This window comes from Epinephelus lanceolatus, chromosome 2 (assembly GCF_041903045.1).
Source record: "Epinephelus lanceolatus isolate andai-2023 chromosome 2, ASM4190304v1, whole genome shotgun sequence".
Lineage (NCBI taxonomy): Eukaryota > Metazoa > Chordata > Actinopteri > Perciformes > Serranidae > Epinephelus > Epinephelus lanceolatus.
This window is the reverse complement of record NC_135735.1, coordinates 28,124,640-28,147,266: the sequence shown is the minus strand read 5'-3', so window position 1 is coordinate 28,147,266 and position 22,627 is coordinate 28,124,640. Positions and strand designations below refer to the sequence as shown.

Below are 22,627 nucleotides of genomic sequence, written 5' to 3'. Positions count from 1 at the left end.
AGTGTGCACCCTACACATGTAGCTACTTGAAGGTGATCTTAAAAAAGTAGGTATATGGATAGTGTTTACTAAGCATAAGTCCAAGGGTGTAATTCCCACTCTGGACTGGGGGACATGTCCACCTCACTTCTGTAGTTTCAGGTTGATTTTCTAGCCATAAAGTTAATCAATATTTTTGTTTACATTTAGGCTTAACACTGCTCTAAAAATACTAAATGAAAAATGATGAAATCAGAAATACTTATTGATCCCTAAGGGGAAATTGTGATTTGTTACAGTTGCTCCAAATTGTAAGAAGTAAGAATAAGAGTATGAAATAGAAGTATGTAAATATAAAGCAATAAAATAAATTAGAAATGAAAATGTGCATTATGCTCCATTGTTTGACACTAAGATATTAAAAATATTTTAAAAATTATATTGTCACTGCTTAGGCTGTAAGTGAGAATTTCTAGTACAACATATATTTCAATAGAATAAAAGTAAACAGGAAATATGTACAGTTATGTGCATTGTATGTTGGATAATATATACATCCAAGAGGTGAATAACAGCATTTCTACTTTTTAGGTTATACTACCATTTTATGGAAAGCACAAAAAACAATATCATTATAATATGGTATTTGCTCAGTTGATCTAAATTTTGTATTAATGTGGGGAATGCATAATTGTAAAACCAAACCACTGTACACGCAAAGAGCTGTTTTGCTTTAACAGCATAATTTCCTCTTGTTGACAGTAGGAGCAACAGTGTATTTTTCAGCGCGAGTGTCAATTTCCTGCATTCTGGTGATTTTTTAAAATTTATTCTGCACCAATTTGTTCATTGTCTGCATCAATTTATAGTCTAAATGTCTTTAATTATGTCCTCTGCTACCTTCATGTTTTTATTTCGGGGGTGGGGGGATGCAAATGCACATATTATATATTTAAGGGGACCTGTCCCCTGCTTCCCCCCTGAAATCTACGTCCATGACTAGAGGTAGAATTTGTAATTGGCAACTAATGAATGCATGAATCACATTGTTTTCTGTCAGTGACAAAATGTAAATGTCATGTCATTAAAAACAACTATAGAAAACAGTATGTGGGAGGTGTTGGTATGGGGGTAGTCCAAAAGGGATTCCGTTTTTGCCCATTGTATGGATCAACTACGTCATCTTCAAATTGTCTCCAAGTGGGTGTTGCAAAATAGCTACGTCATATAAAGGATTTATGGGTTCCTTATCATCTGCACATGTCTAAACCCAGACTGTATATGTCCATATAGTCTGCATGTATGAGGCTGAAGTTCATGTATGAGCTGCCGGCCACATGCTGTGATGTCACTTACCGGATGAACCCGCAGCTGCAGTTGTTTCACGTCAAAACAATCCGGAAGACGATACAGCATGACGGAACTGTTGTTGGAGCTGAGACGAGGTCAAGGCTGAATTAATAACATTACTGCTTTAGGCACGGTGCTGGATCTTAATAATGTTGTTGAGCAGGAGACAAACATAGCGACTGAAGCGAATATTGTCCTCTGTGTGTGGTGAGTCTGAAGAAACTCCGTCCAGCCTCGCGTCTTGGATTCAAAGTCCATGTTTAGATACCCCAGCACATCTAGATCTTAAAGTGTTAGCTCATCGCAGACTGCTCCAGAGTCACCATGGGCAATGGAATGAATAAGGTAGGCTTTCATTTTGTCTCATGTTCAGATGGTATGTTGTTGGCAGTGACTGTTTGATGGTAAAACTCTGCAAAGTGTACTCAACTCAACTCAAATTTATTTATACAGCACATTTAAAAACAGCCTCAGCTGACCAAAGTGCTGAACATGCTATGCAGTATAAATATATTCAGTGATTAATAAAAAATAAAAAAAACCCATAGGCCTATTAAAATAAACAATACAACATCATACAGTGAACAATAAAAAGATCATAAGAGCAAGATGTCATGCTTAATGAGGTTAACCTTCCACAGGTTAGGACCTGCCACTGAGAAGGCTCTATTGCCTTTACTTTTGAGCCTGGATCTCGGAACCTCCAGCAGTAATAGATCTGTAGACCTCAACGCTCTCATTGGGGTGTGAGGCTGTAAAAGCTCAGTCATATAAGATCCAGGAAAAGGACTGGAAGCTAGTGTGATGTGATCACGCTGTTTCTTTCCTGTTAACAGGCAGGCTCCTGCATTTTGAACCACCTGCAAATGGCGCAGTGATGACTGGTCGAGTCCAACATACAAAGAATTACAATAGTCTAGACGCGAAGAGATGAAAGCATGAATTGCTCTCTCAAAGTCATGTGGAGGGAGGTAGGCCTTCACCTTACTCAGGAGTCTCAATTGAAAGAAGCTTGTCTTAACAACTGAACTAATCTGTTTATCCAGTTTAAAGGCAGAATCAAAAATCACACCAAGGTTCTTCACAGCGTAGTGACAATAGGATGCTAGTGAACCAATGGCACTATTGTAGCTGTCTAAAAAAATTTGGATTGCCCAAATAGAATGAGTTCAGTTTTGTTTTTGTTCAGGTTAAGAAAGTTCAACTCCATCCATGATTGAACATCTTTAAGACAGTTCAGCAGAGCCTGAATAGAGGCCTCACTGTTTGTTTATATGGACAGATAGCTCTGTAGATCATCCGTAAAACAATGAAATGAGATGTTGTTGTGAAATTGACCCCAAAGTGTGCATATACAATGAGAATAAAATCAGGCCCAAGATGGAGCCTTGCGGTACCCAACAACTAAGTGGGGACGCACCTGAAGAATACTGGCCGAGATGGACAGAGAAACTTCTTTTTGATAGATAAGACTGGAACCATTTAAGAGTTGTACCTTTAATGCCTACACACGAGTTAAGACGTGGCAGGAGAATGCTGTGGTCGACCGTGTCAAAAGCAGCAGACAGATCCAAAAGGACCAGGACAGCAGAGTTGACAGAATCAACAGTTAAAAACAGGTCATTAAAAACTCTTAAAAGGGTGGTGTCTGTGCTATGTCGCGATTTAAAACCAGACTGGAATTTCTCAGAGATACCATTTAAGTCAATATGTGATTGCAGTTGCTCACAAACTACCTTTTCTAGGACCTTTTTAAAAAGGGAGCTTGGAGATGGGCCTGAAGTTGGACACTGAAGTCATTCAATCAATGTAATCAATCATGTCAATCATGTGACGTGTTCTGCTCTGTCTACATTATTGATACAGTCTATGGTCCACACTGATATAAATAAACTGAAGACTGCACTTTAGGTTACCTGCACTGTTCATATTTTTAAATGTTTTAACAATGTGTAAACAGCTAAAACAAGATATAGACTGCCTCTGGATTGAGATCTAATGACAGTTAAGCATTAGGTGGCTCAATTTCTTTTCTAAATTGTCATGAATTCATATGATTGTGTTGTGAATAATGCAGATGATTAAAGCTTTCTCCTGGGGATAAAGGGCTGCCATGTCTGTGTGACAAAACCAGCCCAACAGCTAATAAAACCCACCCAAAAACCAGGCCAATACCAAACTCAAAATATGCCCCTGCCAAACCATAAACACTGCTTTTAAAGGTCAACAACATTGCTATCATTTCTAAATGTATTTTAATATCAACAATTAAAATCACAACTGTCGTGTGCCAGAGTTAAACACAGCTTTTCCCTTAACAGTTCTTTTGCCTAGGTCCAAATATGACCTTGCATAATTTGATGCACTGTATTACCAGTATATTATATCATATGAAACACCTTATCATGTTCATTCATACAGTCATTTTCTGTAACCGCTTATCCACGGGGGAGCTGGAGCCTATCCCAGGTGACATTGGGCGGGAGGCGAGGTACACCCTGGACAGGTCACCAGACTATCGCAGGGCTGACACATAGAGACAGACAGCCATTCACACTCACATTCACACCTACGAGCAATTTAGACTCACCAGTTAACCTGCATGTCTTTGGACTGTGGGAGGAGGCTGGGCTGGAGCACCCAGAGAAAACCCACGCTGACACGAGGAGAACATGCAAACTAAGTACAGAGGGGTGCTGTGAGGTGACAATGCTATCCACTGCACCACCATGCCGCCACCTTATTATGTTGCTTCACTATATTTTAATCATAAACTTATAGTAAATACCAGCACATAAGCTATGTTCATACTGTTAGCATTTTTGTTTACCTTATTTCAACTGATACAACTTATCCTGTTGATTCACAACTTTCCAATAATACACTTGCAACATGTAGACTGGCCCTAAACCGAAAGGCTTGGTTTTACTCTCCTGCTCCCACCCTACTGATGGGCCCACAAGTAAGGCACTGACTGAATGCCAGGGCTGCTGTGGCTGACCCTGACCTCTGACCCTCTGATGAGGGGTTCATGCAATTTTGCCTCAAATTATGAAACAGCGACATAACCATTTACGTCACACATGATGGTGGACTGTTTATCACTATCATGCAAAATTACACTGATGTCCAGTATGTTAGTTAGACAGTAAAAAGGTGTGTTGTAGTACTTAAAGTCAGTCTTGAGACCGGTCTCGAGACCACTTTTTGAAGGTCTTTGTCTCATCTTGGACTTAAACATATTCTAAGGTCTTGTCTTGGTCTCAGACAAAAAAAGGACCTTGAATTTTATTTCAACACCAGTCAAGACCCCAACTGTGGGGATATCACTAAATTGCCTGTTGCAAAAAAAAAAAAAAGGAGAGCCGAATAAATGTGCCAGATTTAGCCATACGGGCTAATTTTCATCTGCAGTCCCTGGCAGGTTGATGGTGTAAGTGTATATAAGTAAAAGCAGTGCATTTTAATTTAGCTTTAAAATGAGTCTGCATCAGCAAATAAACTGGCCATCCGTATTTCCATCCTTAATTGCCACACCAATGTGTGGGATGAGTTAATCGTACATTTTATTACTGTGAATCCAGCAATTAATTATCCTCTGAAACCCAGTGCTTCATGGCACTAGTACCAAAGTACAGCAACACTAAGTGGCTGCTTGCCACTCATCACTTTGCCCTGATAATCGTGCATCACTGCTTCAGGCCTTGTATGGCTGCAGGGGATGATTTGCTGGTCTTTAAGCCTTAAATCCAATCTGGCTCAATCTGGGACATTCGTTCCTTTTCAAGTGGAGGTTTTGAAGCTGGACTGTAATGAATATCTAACCTGAACGCAATATGTCTGTGAATGCTGCTTCACAGGTCGTCGATGGGCTCTACCTTGGGAATATAAGAGGTAAGACAGACTTGATTTGATGTTTGTAGATTTGATACATGCAGTGTGGCAGGGTCGGGTCAGGCTTTCACTACTAGAGGCAGAATGCTACCATTATAGGCCATAACTGCATGAAGGAATGTGTGGTGTGGGGATTGATGCGCATCACTTAAACTTCAGTAGCCTATTTTTGAACATATTACTTTCTTTTATTGGCATTTATTCTTATTCTTCCAAATAATATGGACAAAAACATTACATTTTACCCATATTCAATGTTAATGGTTTTCAGTTTAAGTGCTGTCCCTTATATAGTTTAACACAAGCTTTTCATTTTGTAGCTTCAAGTCGTTTTACTGTCAAATTTAGATTTCAGAGTAAGAGATGCAAGTGCCTTGACAAAAGACAATTACGCTAGAGGGTGTTGCTTGCTTTACATTAAACAAGTAGACAGTCTCAAAGACTGTTAGCGTGTCACTCCCTGGCCTGAAACAACCCCTTCCCAGTTAATGTGGCATTTGCAGCTTTCTAACTTTAGCTGCTGCGATGATGGCTCCACATGATGGCACAAGCATAATGGCTAAATTTAGTTCAAGTGACAGGAACAAGTGACCACAAGCCTAACTGTACAGAATGATGTTGAAGGACTGTAAACAGCTAACAGACCTGCCTCTGCAGCAATGTACAGTACAGCTGGTCAGGTGTTGGTGTGTTTGGTCGGTATAATAAATCACTGACATGACTCGGGTGAGAGATATTTCTTTCTTCTCTTTGCCCCAGATGCAGAAAACAGAGAGAGTCTGTCTAAGAATGGCATCACCCACATCCTGTCGGTGTACAACAATGCAAAACCCGTGTTTGAGGTTCGTGGAAAATCCAGGTTGGCTGGGTCAAACTATTTGTTCTTCCTGTGAACATTTTTACATGGAGATTTTGGTATGACTGTGCATGTCATAGTGTGATGTGTCCTGTCAGCCAGCTGGGGGTGGTGATGAGTTATGGTTGGAGCAAGAGAGGTTTGTGCCTGAGATGGACAGTTTCAATAATGAGTGTGTGTTTATGGACAGGAGATAATAATCTCAGAAACCATGTGAAGTTTCTTTAGCCACTTTCATCTGTTGTAATTACCAGACACTGATGACTCAAGTGTGAGATATATAATTCAGGGACAGTAGATGTGTCTTTCAACATTATGTTCTGAGACTGATATTTGTAGCAGTGGAAAGTAGTTTATTACAGAAGACTGATTAGTCAGTTTTTTGTGCCTGTCTTGAATAATGAGTTAAAGGTGTTGGAGAAAGACAGTTGATTGTTCAGATTTATTCCCAGATCATCAAATACCATCGCTTTGGGTTGGTAGTCAGACCGAACTGCCAACCCAAAGCGCCGGTATTTGACAACCTTGGAATGAGACTCAGTAATTACCTTTCTTTCTCCATAGTTATGTACAGCACCTTTAAGTAGATATTGCTAAGCCCCATAACAGAAATAATTATTTTACTGAGTGACTAGAAAAATACAGACCCACCTGTTAAGACTTAGAAGACCTAGAGCTCACAAGAGATAGGAGTGCCAGATGCTCACCTGCAAAACTGACCAGGGGCCTCATTACAGAAACATCCTATGCCTGAAATCTTATCTTTTTGGTATTACAGAAACATGTTTCCTAACTGTTTAAGTGCTACATCAGAGGCAACTGGGTAGAACAAACTGATAAGATTAGATTCACTTCGACACACTGGGCTTTAACAGTCAACTTTAGAACACTGGACACAGATTATTATCTTGAGGAACTGTTGGAGCTTTTGAACTTTACAAAGGCTTCAGGTCAGCACTGAAGAAGCCTCTTGGATGAAAGGTGACATGTCTTTAAGAAACTCAAGCAAGTCCAGTTGCCAGTGTTATAGCACTTAAGATCACAATGACCTGGATGACTGAGAATCTTCACCAACATGTTTCCTAACTGCATGTAGGAAAAAATTCTGTCTTATCTCAGGATAGGGATTTAGCTAATACAGATTTAGAGATTTCCCAAGTTAGGAATCCTAAATAAGGATAGCTAGAGTTTGTTCTTAATTCAAAATACCTACCAAATATGGCAGTAGCACTGTTGTTAGGTCTGTATGGCAGCGACAATGTAGATGGAGAAAACATGACCGCAACATAATGATGGAAAGGCTGCTGGAACTGTTTGATGATGCTTTAAATCTCCCCAACCTTGTATTAATGGGCATATATTGACTGCCAAGATGATTCATTTAGAATTTGATCGATGTGTTACATCCGGCTCTGGAGAGGCCGACAAGGAGGCACGGGGCTCTGCCAGTAGTTGTATAGCTCACAAAGGCATTTTTTTTTTTTGCCAGTTGGGTGATTTCCAGCCTACCGGGACTTTCTAATCAAAGATGCAGGCAGTCTAAACATAGATACCGGTATGACAGGATGAGTGGCAACAGATAAACTGACTCTACAGTTACAGTGAGGATTTCTTAAGTTAAGATAAGAGGTCTGAGACAGGATAGGACACAGCCATGAGTTTAGGAATTGCTTCTCCTGTGTTAACTTAAGATAGGATAAGCAGTATCTGTAATGAGGCCTCTGGGCCATAATTGCACCCATTAATAAGATTTATAGGTAACATCCAGATATGACATGCATGGCATATGTTCTTGAATTCTGTTTCAGCCGTTTTACAGTTTTCCATACATGTTTTACAGGACATGACATACCTTTGTATACATGCAGCTGATGCTTCCAGCCAGAACCTGTGAGTAAGAGCACAAACACACACACACACACACGCACCCAGACAATCAGATGTACTAATAGTGTTTATACGTCAGATTTTAAATGTCCCCGTCTGTGTGAATTTCTGAGACGCCGATGAGTCATGCACTATTGTTTCAACACTTCTACCCTCCTGATTGTGGCCCCAGGGTGTGACGCCCCAATGTAAACCGTTACAAAGATTACAATAACTATAATGACTTTAAACAGTTTATAAAAATTATATATGTCTGTCTTTAATCGTTCAATTCCTGTTGGTATTTTTTGGACATTTACTATCGGCTTGTTTAATTTTTACTACGAGTGCATGAATTTAGGCAGTGCAGTAGAGGACAAAGTGACCAGTTTAAAATTTGAAATTGAAATCATTGATCAGTTTATGTCATGATTTGAGGATATATTCAGAAAAGTAGACCGTGCAATATTAGATTAATTATAGTATGTTCATAACAATTAGGCACAACAGTAGTCTTTGTTCCCTGTGTTTGTGTATGTGCGTCTGTGTGTGTGTGTGTGTGTGTGTGTGTGTGAAAGAGAGAGAGACAAAGAGTGTGTTCAATGTGTCATTGTTGTTTAGGAGTCAGACTCGGTGTTGAAAGAGGCATGAGCTGTCCCTCCACCCTTGCAGCGGATGCATTAGTCACTGCATTACTGTTGATACCTTTGTAGAGTCTTTGACTTCATGCAACACTAGCTGCAGCAATTCTTGATTAAACACTTAACTCATGCTGAGGGCACAAAACACAAGCATCAATTATGGGTTGCAGCTTGAGCATATATGCAAAAGAGCAGTCTTGCACCCTCAGGACGTGACTAACTTTGCAGTCAATATTGGAGCTGGTGGGGGATAATGCCGTTGTTGCTGTAGTGGTGCCTTCCACTGGTTGGTCTGGGTGCCTGCACAGACAGGTGGGATCTTTGAAGGGGTTGCATAAATCTCGAGTGTACAACTTTATCCCTGTGAAGCTCCTTGCTGACACCATGTGCACTGGTGCTTTCTACACTATCTGTATATACAGTGGAGTCAGCAGAGACAAGGGCCATACAATGAAGGAATTGGCCATACTAAAATGGGGAGAAAGACAAGGAAAAAGTGGGGGGAATCATGACGATTAATAATAAATAATAAGGTTGTTGACAGATACCATTAGTAGAAAAAGACAGGACACACAGAGGCTGAACACTTGGTCCTTTGTGTCAAAGGGGTATACAATCCTACTAGTATGTCTCAATTCAAAACTCTTCATTCAAATGTCCTGTTTCAAAGGTCAGACCACTGCAATCAGAAAAAAAAATTCTTAAGCACAGGGCTGCTGATAGACGTAGAGTTTAAATGTGAATAAGTTAAAGGTTGGGGGTTTCTGACCTGAATTTGGAGACGTAATGCTGTTGGTTTCCATAAATCTGAGGCTGACTTTGAGTTTGGCAGTCATTGAGGTTGTTTGGGGTTTGAAGAGGAACTTAATTTCTACTTAACTTAGCAAAAAAAAAAAGAAAAAAAGAAAAAGAAAACAGAGCTTGGTAAAACGCAAGTTAATGAGACCTGAGGTTTAGTGTTTGGATGGATGTTGCTGATTGGGTTGGGTTGGAGGTGTCTGACCTCCACTGTCGCAATCAAGTGTCCTTCCCTCAGGCAGCAGAGGAAGGAAACCTTAGTGTGACATCTGGCTGTTGGCCTCGACCACCCAGAGCTTTAATAAACCCCCTCTGTCACAATCACTAGGCTGACTGACGGGAGTGGTGAGGCCAACTGACGCACCACAATGCTCACCACCAGCCAGGGAGCCCCTGTGGCCAGGTCTGATGGCCCCTCCCATGTGGAAGGTCCACAGCAGGCACTGTCTTTGTCACGAAGGTTCTGTTTTTGTTTTTTGTTTTTTTGGAGCAACTGTAGCAGTTTGAAGCTGTCTGAAAAACATTAAACTTCCTTAAAGCTCTTGTGTCTGTAATTTGGGATGGAAGTTGGGTTCATTTGTGTAGCTCAAAATCACTGTGACTGTCTCAATAGGCTGCATCAATTACACTATAAAAGAAAACGGAGAAGATAATTAAAATGACAGCCAACCTTAGACCCTTACTACCTCTCTCAGAACTTAAGTAGATAAAACGGAAATATGAAATCTTGGTCAGAGCCTCAGAAGCATCCATTTTTTATGATTTCCAGGCGAGCAGTATGTGACAGGTGTCCTAACAAAGGTTAAATGTCTGTAACAACCAGCTGGGACATGAAGGCCAACCTGGTCGCCATTGTCGTTGATGCTGTCGAGGCTTTTACAGAATTGATATCAGGTGAGGTGATCACTCACTGAATAAATACAAAATATATATTTTTAATTGCCTTAAACGTTGATTTATATAGTTGCTAGCATGCACTTGTATCTGTTTGTTGAGGGCCCGGGATTCCCCTCCATTTTTACATTCTCATGACAAGCCTGTTATGGTTTTAATGCACAGTGTGCACTGACCATGAAGGTGTTAACTCATTTGCATCAAGCTTTTCCAAAATGAGATGTGCATTTGTGCAAAGAGTCTGCATGCATACCATGGTGTACTGTGGTTAAAAATCAGATAGAACATTTTTTTGTTTGTTTTAAAAATGACTTCTTCAGAGTACCAATGTACCAAATGAAGTTTCTCCATATCATAGAATTGCACAAGCTCGTTTTGCATTTCTAATGTACGGTAGCTCAACAATTTGTTTCAGTTTCTTCTCTGAATTCAACTGGTTAAAACCTCAAGTCCTTGTCACAAGGTAATTTTCTGCATATTAAACAAGATGGCCGGAAGTCTCTGTGCTAGGAAGACAGAACAAAGTGCTGAGGGGACATCTTTTGAAGAAGAGTTTGGATCTCAGGAAGGAGGAAAAAAGAAAAGTTGCAGTCAATCTATTTTAGCCCCAGTCTGTTATTCTGTCTGCTATTGAGTAACCAGCATCTGCTCCTCTGGAGACGGCGCTATCAGCCATGCACTTCTTGACTATGCAAAATGCCATCGGTGTTTCCTGACAGTGAACACGTAGGATATTTGAGGAGTGGTTGCACCACATTGTGCTGCTTTGAGTTTATTTTTATTTTAGAAAAGTGTCACATTCTGAGGATGTGATCTTATACAGTGAGCTTTTTCTTTTGTGTGTGTGGCTCGAGGTAAATAGAAATTGTATTGTGAAAAAGAGATGTCTGGTTACTCTCTCTCTAAACTAGAATGTAGATCGAAAATGTGTTGGGTGTTCTTGGAAAACAGGGAGCAAGATAATAGGAAGACAATTTAGGCACTCCAGAATATATTCCAAAAATATATCAATGAGGTAGACGTGACCTCTAGCTCACCTGGAGCCCAATGCAGGCTGAGCCCTTGGCGGCGGCCTGGTTTTGAATCCAACTCGTGGTTCTTTGCCGTCCTCCCCTCTCTTTCCCCATTCCTGTGACTCTTCAGCTGCCCTTTTAATAAAGGCAATTAAAAAAAATCATTTCAAAAAGCCTTTATTGTGGCTAAACCATTTAAAGAGCCAGCATGTTTTGACTTCTGTACATCTTCGTCAGGGCTTTTAAAAACAGACAACAGATCCTTGTTGATTTATCTTTTCTTGTCTTCTGGAGTACCTTCCTGTTGATCCAGACTTTCTATTGTGTTCTTAATATTTCTTAGCTTTTAATTGGCTTGCATTTAAAAAAGAGGGTCTGACAAATTGGGCCAACAAAAGCTCAGTATGAGTAAGAACTTTATTTTGGAGGGCAGCAACATGTGAACCTGAATGGTCCGCCATAGTTCAGGAGGCTGTATTTTTGTTCCACTCGATCATTTGTAGACACAGAGTGAATGAATGCTGGGACCTGATGTAATTCTGCAGATAGACAAAAACCAACGACTGTTACTTCCCTTGTCTGTCCCTACTGTCTGTGCTCTGGTCTACCACAGACTCTCTGTTTGAGCAGACCTGACCTTTTTTCTCACATGACAAGTTGGAGTAGTTGAAAGCAGTTGAAAAATCAAAACCTCTCCATGCGCTCTAAACAAAAATCGATCAAAACTGCCTGCTCCATTCTGGGGTTTCTTACTATATTTTCAGTTTCTTCAGTCAAAATCAGAAAAGTATCATGAAATCATAGTTTCACCAACCTGTTCAAAACACAGAGTTGGGGCCTCGACGCAGGAGTTTCAGTTCAAGGTGTCCTTTCTCATATCCCATACTGCGTAACCTATTTTTAGCTTCACAACCCCTACACCACCTTAGCAAAAGCAAGCTCGTTTCCTGATTTAATGAGCCATGGTACTAATGTCATTTTTGATTCAAAGTGTTCGTTTCTATATTTTGTACCACAAACCACAAAAATGTGAGCTATGTATCAGTTTCTTTTTTTCCTTGTTTTTTCATTTTCAGATTACAGCACTTTAAAGAGTGCATCAGCTTCATCCATGAATGTCGCCTGAATGGTGGATCATGTCTTGTTCACTGGTAGGTTTTTATGTCTAAAGCTGTAACCGGCTCCTTCTGGAGGGGTCAAGATATGTTATGTTCTCTTTGGATGTAGGTTTGTAGTACACCTCAAAAGATAGACCCAAAATAAGCCTGAGAAAAAAAACTGTTCAGTACCTGTTCTGTTATGTATCGTTATCAGTCAGGAATAAGGGTGTTGAACATGCAGTTGCTTTGTGACAATGACCAAGTCACGTGCTTTGCCGCAGCCTTGCAGGTGTGTCCCGCAGCACCACCATGGTGGTGGCTTACCTGATGACTGTCACCCATTACAACTGGGAGGAGTGTCTGTCCGCAATCAAGGCTGTCCGCTCCTTCGTCGGCCCAAACTATGGCTTCCAGCAGCAGCTGCAGGAGTACCAGAGGACACAAGTTGCAGAGGTAAACACATGAAGGAACACACAGACATGATGAATGCACGCCCACGGCACCTTTCAGAAGGCACCCAACCACCTTTCAGTTTGTAGTGATGCAACCTAAAGCCAAAAGGGATTTTAAGTTGTGATCTTTAAGAATTTATGTTTTAAAATTCTGTGTGGAGTTTGCATGTTCTCCTAGTGTCAGTGTGGGTTTTCTCCGGGGTCTCTGGCTTCCTCCCACAGTCAAAAGACACATAGGTCAGGTTAACTGGTGACTCTAATTACCCATGGGTGTGAATGTGAGCGTGAATGGTTGTCTGGCTCTATGTGCCTGTGACAGTCTGGTGGCCTATCCAGGGTGTATCCCGCCTCTTGCCCAATGTCAGCCTCCCATGAACCTGTATCAGGATAAGTAGTTACAGAAAATGAAAATGAATGAATGTTTAAAAATGACAGATTTTATAATGTTTTCCTCACTGGCTTCCTTCTAGCAACAGCCATACGATGAATTCACATTCTGTACATGTCTTTGTGTCTTTTGTGCTGTTGTTGGTGATTGAAAGCCACTTAGACATGCACAGGAAGTTACACAATATGATTCATGCAACCATCACAGTGCACATGAAGTTGATTATTAACCTGTCAGCTGTTGATTGTAGCTCACTTGTTCATCTGAAAGTTGTAGAGGACTTTTTCATCCATGATTATTTCTGTGTATGTTTTTTAAATACATTATATATTATATAGGTAAACAACACATAGCAACACACAGCACATATCTGGGGGTCATGTAGTCATGGCTAAACCTCCCTCTAGCCACCAATTTAGACTTGCCACTAGCATGTTAACTGATTGCACCGAACAAGTACCATAACATATACACATATACTATACATACACACACCCACACACATCTCCACAAATGATGTTATACATAAAACAAGCAAACACATGCTGACACACACACAACCTCACAGTATTCACAGGGATAGTAATGATAGTAATGAAAGGGAAATTCATATAAACATATGATACATAATTCTTCATCAGCAAAACAATGTGGTCTCAACTAGGCCAAATCTGATCCACCAGGCACAGGCCCTTGTTTGGATATTTTTTTTATTCTCGCAGAGACTAATGAACAGCCATGGTTTGTTTCACAGTGCCTCACATAAACATAAACATAAACATATATGTGTAAAATTCATATTATTATTTGTTGTATGGAAAAACTCTCATAAATATTAATAATATTAATTTTAATTAACATTAAAACTCACGGCAAGTGGACTTAATTCTCCTCCTGTATAAATACAAAACATGTTACTTCTCACCTGTCTGATATAGGGCTGGGTATCGATTCAGATTTTCCAGATCGATTTGATTCGATTTTCAAGGACTCAGTTCGATTCAATTCACGATTCGATTCGATTCGATTCGATTTAATTCAGTTTAATATTGATTCAGTCAAGTATATTTCAATTATGTAACAAAATTTGCTTGGATATTAAGATATTTTCTGAGAAATAACGAAGTATATTTAACAAGGAACCCTCTGACCTGGTGCATTACTATTGAAAATACTGTTTACATTAAGAATTGACCCCAAAGCAGTACATTAGTGATCATGTACTTTTATTTAACATTACCTGACACATACAAAATAAATATTTTAAATTAAATCTAATCACAAGGCAGACAATTTAAATAAAGTGGCTACAAAAAATGTAAACAAAGGACATCCACAAGTTTGCTGCCTGTAACCGTCTTATAAAGCTTTTCCGCAATACACTACAGTGGTCGTGATGCACACATTGACTGTATCAGAAGAGAAACAATATACAGTCAGGTCCATAATTATTTGGACAATGATACAGTTGTCGTCATTTTGGCTCTGTACCCCACCACAATGGGTTTTAAATGAAACAATGAATACCTGCTTAAAGTGCAGACTCTCAGCTTTCATTTAAGGCTTTTTTCCAAAAATGTAGTATGAACCGTGTAGGAATTACAACCATTTCTTCACACAGTCCCCCAACTTTAAGGGCTCATAAGTATTTGGACAAACTAACATAATCATCAATTAAACAGTCAGTTTTAATACTTGGTTGCAAATCCTTTACAGTCAATGACTGCCTCAAGTGTTGGACACATAGGCATCATCAGATGCTGGGTTTCTTCCCTGGTGATGCTCTGCCAGCCCTTTACTGTAGCTGTCTGCACTTCCTGCTTGTGTTTTGGGTGTTTTGCCCTCAGTTTTGGCTTCAGCAAGAGAAACGCATGCTCAGTTGGATTCAGGTCAGATGATATGACTTGGCCATTGCAGAACATTCTACTTCTTTGCCTTAAAAATGTCTTTGGTTGCTTTTGCAGTATGCTTCAGGTCATTGTCCAACTGCACTGTGAAGCATCGTCCAATGAGTTTTGAAGCATTTGGTTGAATCTGAGCAGATAATGTAGCCCCAAACACTTTAGCTTTCATCCTGCTGCATACGGTTCATACTACATTTTTGAAAAAAGCCTTAAATGAAAGCTGAGAGTCTGCACTTTAAGCAGGTATTCATTGTTTCATTTAAAACCCATTGTGGTGGGGTACAGAGCCAAAATGATGACAAGTGTATCATTGTCCAAATAATTATGGACCTGACTGTACGTAGGTGAACTCTGCAGCAAAGTGAATCCTCTTCCTCAGAGAGGATCTTTGCCCCTGAGTTTGTTCCTGGCGGCAGAGCAGAGTGAACCGTCTTTCTTCTCAGAGGATCTTTGCCCCATGAGAGCAGGCACTAACAGCTCCATGTTTGCAGTGTAAACAACATTCACTGGCGATTTGACAGTCATTAGAAGCACATTATGACCCTTTGTAAAAGTTTCTGTGTGGTACTTGTGTTGTACATGAGCTAACGTTAGCGGCTAAGAAAGGACTGAGAGGCTGTCCAGTGTGTGTGTGTGTGTGTGTGTGTGTGTGTGTGTGTGTGTGTGTGTGTGTGTCTGAGGAGCGTCAGTACGTTAGCTTATTAGCCATAACGTTAGCCTTGCTGTTTGTCATTTTAATGTTATCGTCGGCAGCCCTGAATAGCTTGTAAAGCTTTAGCATAGTTAGTTTACACATTTGTTATCGGCCCATGTGTTTACTGCTACAGAAAATTAATAAATCTTGGGTTTATTTGCACAACGTCACCTCTCTGCCGTCTTTTATCACGCTTGCTAACGCTAAGTTAACTTTACCAGCAGATCTGTATGAGGCACAAACTGAGGCGACAGTTAGCAGTGTGCTGATGCTTAGTGGTATTTCTTAATCTTTTCTGTGAAACTGATGTGCATTTAATAAACATGCGTACATTATTAGCGTTATATTTTTAGGGGAAAATGCGAGTGAAAATACTCGCACCGTAGACCCATTCCTTCAGTGGACACGCTCCCACCATTGTTTGCTGCTCTGTCTTCATTCAGTGTCCGGCTGTCTTGCGAGATCTCTCGCCGTGATCTCAGATGCTAAATGCTGATCTCGCGAGATTATCTGGGTTGATAGTACTGCTGCTGCAGTCTGCCACCGGCTGTACAACACGTCCACGGAGGAAAATAAACAGTTATAGTAAAAGATCGATTTTTTAATTAATGAATCGATATTGTGCCATTTAAAGGAAAATCGATTCGAATCGATTAAATCGATTTTTTCAACCCAGCTCTAGTCTGATATGAGGGTTGTTTTAAGGGTTTTGAGCCGCACAGCTGTGTGGTGATCTTTACACTGAACGTCTTTTTATTTTACAGTGCATAATCCATGATTGCACAGTCTCGGTGGCAAAGACCTGACCTTTAATGCTCATAGTTGTCTATTTTCACTTTGGAGAATATCAGTCTAAACTGTCTGGTTTCATGTCCAGTCTGATTTGGGGCATTTTTTCATCCAGAGAAAATGTCAAACACTGTATCTTAGAATATATGACATATGTTTGTATTAGAAATACTGTCTCAAATCATTAGAAGACCACTTTGCTGTTTCTTTTTAACATTCTAGGGAGTGAGGTCATTGTTATTTGCATTTTACTTTTAGTCTTTGTCTCCAATGTGTTTTACCATTGGCAGGATGAATTATATATGAAAACACACTGTAGGTAGCTGTTCACAGCCTTTAACATTTTTGCAGCATTTCAGTTACTTGAAGGCACCAAGTGTGTGAATCCCATTAAAGCTGGACTGACCGAGCCATTGAGTAGAGAAGGGGAACTGCAGGGGGGTTTGCTGGGATTGCATTAGCTTGGTTTTGCTCATCACGTGTCTAGCATTACTGTCAGCATCTTGCAACATAACATGACTGAAAAAAAAATTGCTCATTGTTTGTAGATCTTGCACTGATTTCGAGGATTTAAGAGGAAATAGGATTTCTGTATTTGTGCTTTTCCCATATGTGCCTCAGATAGAAAGTGAGGAATCCTCAAGACAACACTGTAGTTACTAATGCAACTGTAACATTCACTGACACAGCATCACAGTAGCAACACATGTAAATAAATACAGTGAAGTGCACATCCTATAACTGATAATGCAAATTTAGTGAGAGAAAACTCGTTCAACTTTGAAGTCCGTGAACACCGTAATAGGCAAAAGCGTGGAAAGCTGTTATTACTGCTGCTTGCATTAAGTATATTGCATTGTATTTAATAAAATGTCTGATTATTTTTATTCTGTTAAAAGAATCAAAAAGTTTTGTTGTAAAGCAGTGACTCTATGAACCCGAGCCTCTCCACAATTAACTATTTCAAATCCACCTTTTGTCTTAACTTTAAGGGTCTGACTTCAGTTCTAACAAGACAAATTCTACTTTTGTTGCGTGATAGCGATACCACCTCCTTTTGATTTTGATGCATGTGACATCAAACTAGTATCAGTCAGTGGAAGACTTAAACACACCTTGTAGCTTCTAACATGATTCATTTTCTTTTTTAAGATGACACAATGACCTTTAGCAGAACGCTGCACCTGAAGTCTGTCTGATTATTGATATCTTATCTTTATACTGTGCTTTCATTCATCTGTTGATGCTATGAGTCAGTGCTGTACTCGTTTGGTTTTTGGGTTGAGGGTGAGAATACTAATTTTAGGAAGATGAATGTATTATGTCCAGAGTGACTTTCACTTCATCGTATTGCGTAAAGAATAAGGTATTGCAGCAAATTCCTGGACATCTTTTGAGAAATCTCAATTCCTTGCTCTTTTGACCCGCTGCTGTCACTACAACACTGAACATCTTTACTGGAAAGGAAGGCTGCAGCATCTAAGACAAGCTCAGTCTGCATTCAGTGTAGTGACAATAAATATCAAGATAATATTTACAGATAACTTAGCTTTACCTTTACACACAAATTATGATGCTATAATATCTCAAAAAGCCATTACTGCCTACTACCATACCACCTGTTGCAAGTGGTCTTGACTCATACATGAAGAGGCAAAATGGCACTTAAATCATTTCAACAGAAGGACTCTCTTATTTTTTGTGCTCTGCAGTTGAAACCATCTAAATTCAGAGTCCACATGGAGCAACTCTACATGTCAGTTAATAGACTTTAAGCATTTCGTACATGGTATTGAGGCTTTTGGACCGAGTATATACTCATAACTATTAGCCAGGTTTCTAATTTTACATTGCCAGACACCACAGTAACTCCATTGTTTTTAAAGTTGAGTCTCTCTTGAAATTGTAAGTCGTGTTCTAGGGAAATACTGAGTCTCAGGTGATTTTTGTGAGCAGGCATGTTGGCAGAGAGACAAGTGCTCCATTAGAAATGTCTCATCAAATCCAGTCTGTGCCGCCCTCTCCACCCATTACGTCACATTCCCATGCAAGCCATGTTTTTTCTACTCATCAGCTCCTTCCTGCAAAGAAGACAGTGAATACATGGAATATCATTTCATGACATACTTTGTCATATCATTCAGTTGAAACTATGAAATCAACTTTGCACCCCAGGTTGTAATAGAAAACGACACAGATCCAATGTGATGCAATAACCGGTTAACTCAAGACTTACGAAAGCAAGATATGTGACTTCATGGTAAACAGACCTAAGACACCAAGCCAGTATTACATTTAACAAGTGCAGTGTGCTTTCAATACATGCCTGCTAAGAACAGGCTCATTGCTTGACCTCCAGTACTGCTGTTTGCAGCTTTCTTGAGAACTGCTCTTCCAAACAACTCTACACTCGACACTGCTCTTCCTGGGGTCCTAAATTATTCACCTGCCATGACATAGTTGTGTTTCTTCGCAGTGCTAGAGTATACATATATGGCCTCAGTGAAGTTAAAGTGTGTTTATCAGAAAACAGAAGTGTTTATTCAAAAAGTTACATCATTGATGCTTGAATTGTTTGAGCTTTCTACAATGTAGCGTTTCCGGTCTGTCTTTCTTCACTTGTTTTTGAGTGTACTTGAGCTAATAATGGAGAGTAAGCTGTACCCAACATGCCTTTTAGCTGTGTATCAGTTAATAGGAGACCCCTCTCAACACACTGCACAGTATGTACTTCTGGTAGTTGTAGTGCACTACTCATAAATTTGTCTTGTAGATCTCAGGCGCTCGCACTCAACACCTCACTTCCTTGGGTCCTCAGCAAAACAACTGGCAAATGTGAAGCTGATTGGAAATACGGTTGTCAAGAATATATATGCAGAAATTGTTTGTTATAATAACGACATTTACTGAATTATGTTTTTTTGTCTGTCCTCTCGTCCCCAGTATCGAGCATGGTTACGTTCCAGTTTCCGTCCCAGTCCATTCAATGACCAGGAGCAGGTGGGTGCCCTGCTGAGCCAGTACACAGAGCAACAGGAGAGCCAGAGGAGAGGAGCAGACCAGCGCTGGATTAGTCACGGTGTAGGTGTCTGTGCTCTGCCGTCCGACCCTGATGATGCTGAGGGCAGCAGCTGAAACATGGGCCTCTGATCATGCTAACGTCCTGCCCAGTGCTGTCTGTAAATGGCAGTCACTATCTTTCTGTACTCAATTCCAAATCAACCCCAAGTTCTATCCAACTTTAAGGCCTTTGTACAACTCTGAAAACATAGGATAAAGTAACCCCCCCTTAAAAGCCAATCATATCTTTCATACTTAATTTGCACCTGTCTACTCATTGTTAATCACTGGAGGTTGATTTAGAATTGGGCTACAGACTCTAATCCACTACCAATACCTTCCTTGTTCCCTTAACTAAGTACAGCCACAACTGGGGTATCGGTGCTCACAGACGCCTTACTCTAAACACCTCAGCACCTTAGCCATGATGAATAAACAACACTTCTGTGTGGACTCTTTACACCTGCAATGTTCAGCTCAGTAGCCTTAAAGAAGAGACTGATTAATGCTGTCTTAAAGGAACATTTTGTCACTAATTATGTGGATGTGAAATCCAGAAATCTACAACCAATTTGATGCCAATTATTCTGAGCAGTTATTCTGACAAAGACCAATTTGCAGTCTCTTAATGGTATACTCTTTAAACACTGCAGATGGCGAAGTTGGCATGTTTGCCGAGCTGACAGTATAGAACTTAATATGTACATCCTGCTGAGAGCAAGCACCGCTTGCCTGTCAAATGTTAAAACACTATCGACATTGCACACACTAGTAAAATGCACAATACCCAAACAATAGACATGGTGTTGTCAGCAAATATGCTAGCCACTTACAGATATAATAGCAATAAATATATTAACAGTACACCCTGTTGGATGCTCTTCACTCAGTCCACTGGTACTTTTGGTTTCATATTTGAAGAAAATTCCAAGCTGTCAACACACTATATGTACCAGTGTCTGTAACAGAATCCAGCACCAACCATCTACAGAGGAATTTAGTCACTTGATATCAATTAATATTACTGGGTAATGGGAGAGGAAAAGCTGTTAGTCAGCTCTGTCATTTCCCAGCAACTCTGTCCCAGCCAACACACCTGTTGCTGAGTTATCTCTATAAACAGATATGAGTGTATGTATGTGGAATCTGTAGGCAACAGGACAACATTTTTGTATCAGAAGCAGTTTGTTTTCCATTTGTAGAGTAGTACTGACCAATCATGTTTGAGCTGCAGGTAAACAGTCAGTGTGAGGAGGTGGAACCTTTGAAATAGAATAAGAGTAGAACAGACATTCCCATTAAAATCAACTTAGCAGGATCATCAGAGAGGCCATTTTTATTTGTACTGTACGCTGTCATTGCAACCGTTGTAGCGAGCTAACTTCTGTATAACCGTATTTCTTTGTTGCCATTAATTGCATGTTTCTCGAAACATGATGTAGCTGCCTCTGAAGAATGAGTGACAGCAGGCAGCTGCTCTGCAGACAGCTGAGAGGCACAGAGAGACCACAGGGATAAAGAGTGTGTAGATCCAGCATATTTTCACACCTAACTTTGTGAATTAAGGGTTTATTTCAACCAAACCAGAGTTGGTGATTGCTGGAAAGGTAGACTAACTTACCTAAACTAAGACAGTTTTGTTGAATATTTTTTTTGTTTTTGTTAAGTTTGAATAATGTGTGTTTTGAGCTGGTCTTAGTTTGATGAATGAGAGAAACTTGGATTGTTGTACGGTTGCATTTTTTCTGTTTAAGAAGGAAAATAGGTGTCAGAATAGGCCAAAACAGAGTTCTCAGACTAGTGGGTGTGACATAGTTTATGGCCCCAATGACGTGTCGTCAACTACTAACAGCAATTGGCATTTTCTTTTAAACTAGTCAAATGACCATAGCAAACAGTTAAATGTCCTTTCTATTCATTCTGTTTCTATGGGCAGAAAGCATTAGCCGAAATGCAATCTCCGAACCCATTGGTTATTGTTTGATGATTTAGCTTTATATTAGCTTTCTCTTTCAAAATTCATGTGCATTCATATGCAGATATCTGTTTATAGAGATTAGCCAAAATGATCGGTGCATGGAAGAGGAAGGGTTGGCTCGAATACCCGCTAGCCACGCCGGGTCTCTTGAAATGTTGTCCGTTGCCCCCAGAGGCTTATCGTCGTCAAATGGATAGCCGATGGGTTCCAGGATTGTCCCATATTAGGCTGAGACAAAAGAAAAAAGTACATCATCCAAACCCTTCGTAGCTTGTCCACTGTCAACTGATAAAATAGATAAAATAAACCAGGGGTGACATTTGTTAGTAAACTAGGCTGCTTTAACCAGAGTTGCAGCAAACACTGTTTGGCCACTTAAAGACATGCAGCTAGGAATGACATATGGAGTTTTAAAATTGGCAAAATGTTCCTTTAAGTAATACATAGCAGGTTTAACTGGGAAGCTACATTAAGTGTTTGAGTAAAACTGTAACTACATATGAAGGATCTCTGCAGTCCAAATGCTAAAGTCTTCCTGATTTTACTGAAGCTCTGATTTGTCTTTTTATTGTGACAAAGCTGATTTTGTAGGTCATTTCTGTTGTAGATTCATGGGTACAGTTAATTGTTGTAATTGTGTATTTATGGTGTTTTTTGTTTGTGTTTTATAATAAAATGCAGTGATTGATGAAACCTATGGAAATGCTAATAAATCTGTGCTATCAACATCATAGCATGTGTCTGTGTGTGAGTAAAACAACTCCTAATAGAAAATGACTATATACGTGGTTATTACTGTAATACACAGCTCATCTCTATAGGTTGCTTTTCTCACGAGGCAGCACGGTAACTGTGCTGAGTAAAACCTAGAATGGCTTTTCTTAAAGTTCAGTCTACATTCAAGATTTGAGAGGGTTCTGAGTATTACTCAGCAGATCACCTGGTAATAGACCACAAGACTTGGGTGAGCA

The 22,627-nt window shown here is 40.0% G+C and overlaps 1 protein-coding gene across 1 annotated transcript; it reads left to right on the top strand.

Moving 5' to 3' along the window:
• Positions 1–1,387: 1,387 nt before the first annotated feature.
• On the top strand, positions 1,388–22,387 carry dusp22a (dual specificity phosphatase 22a). Its single transcript, XM_033625421.2, has 7 exons — positions 1,388–1,674; positions 5,190–5,223; positions 5,983–6,065; positions 7,920–7,969; positions 12,368–12,442; positions 12,673–12,844; positions 19,562–22,387. Exons 1-7 carry the CDS (start codon positions 1,654–1,656, stop codon positions 19,751–19,753), a joined length of 627 nt encoding a protein of 208 aa, XP_033481312.1. The 5' UTR covers positions 1,388–1,653; the 3' UTR covers positions 19,754–22,387.
• Positions 22,388–22,627: the final 240 nt, after the last annotated feature.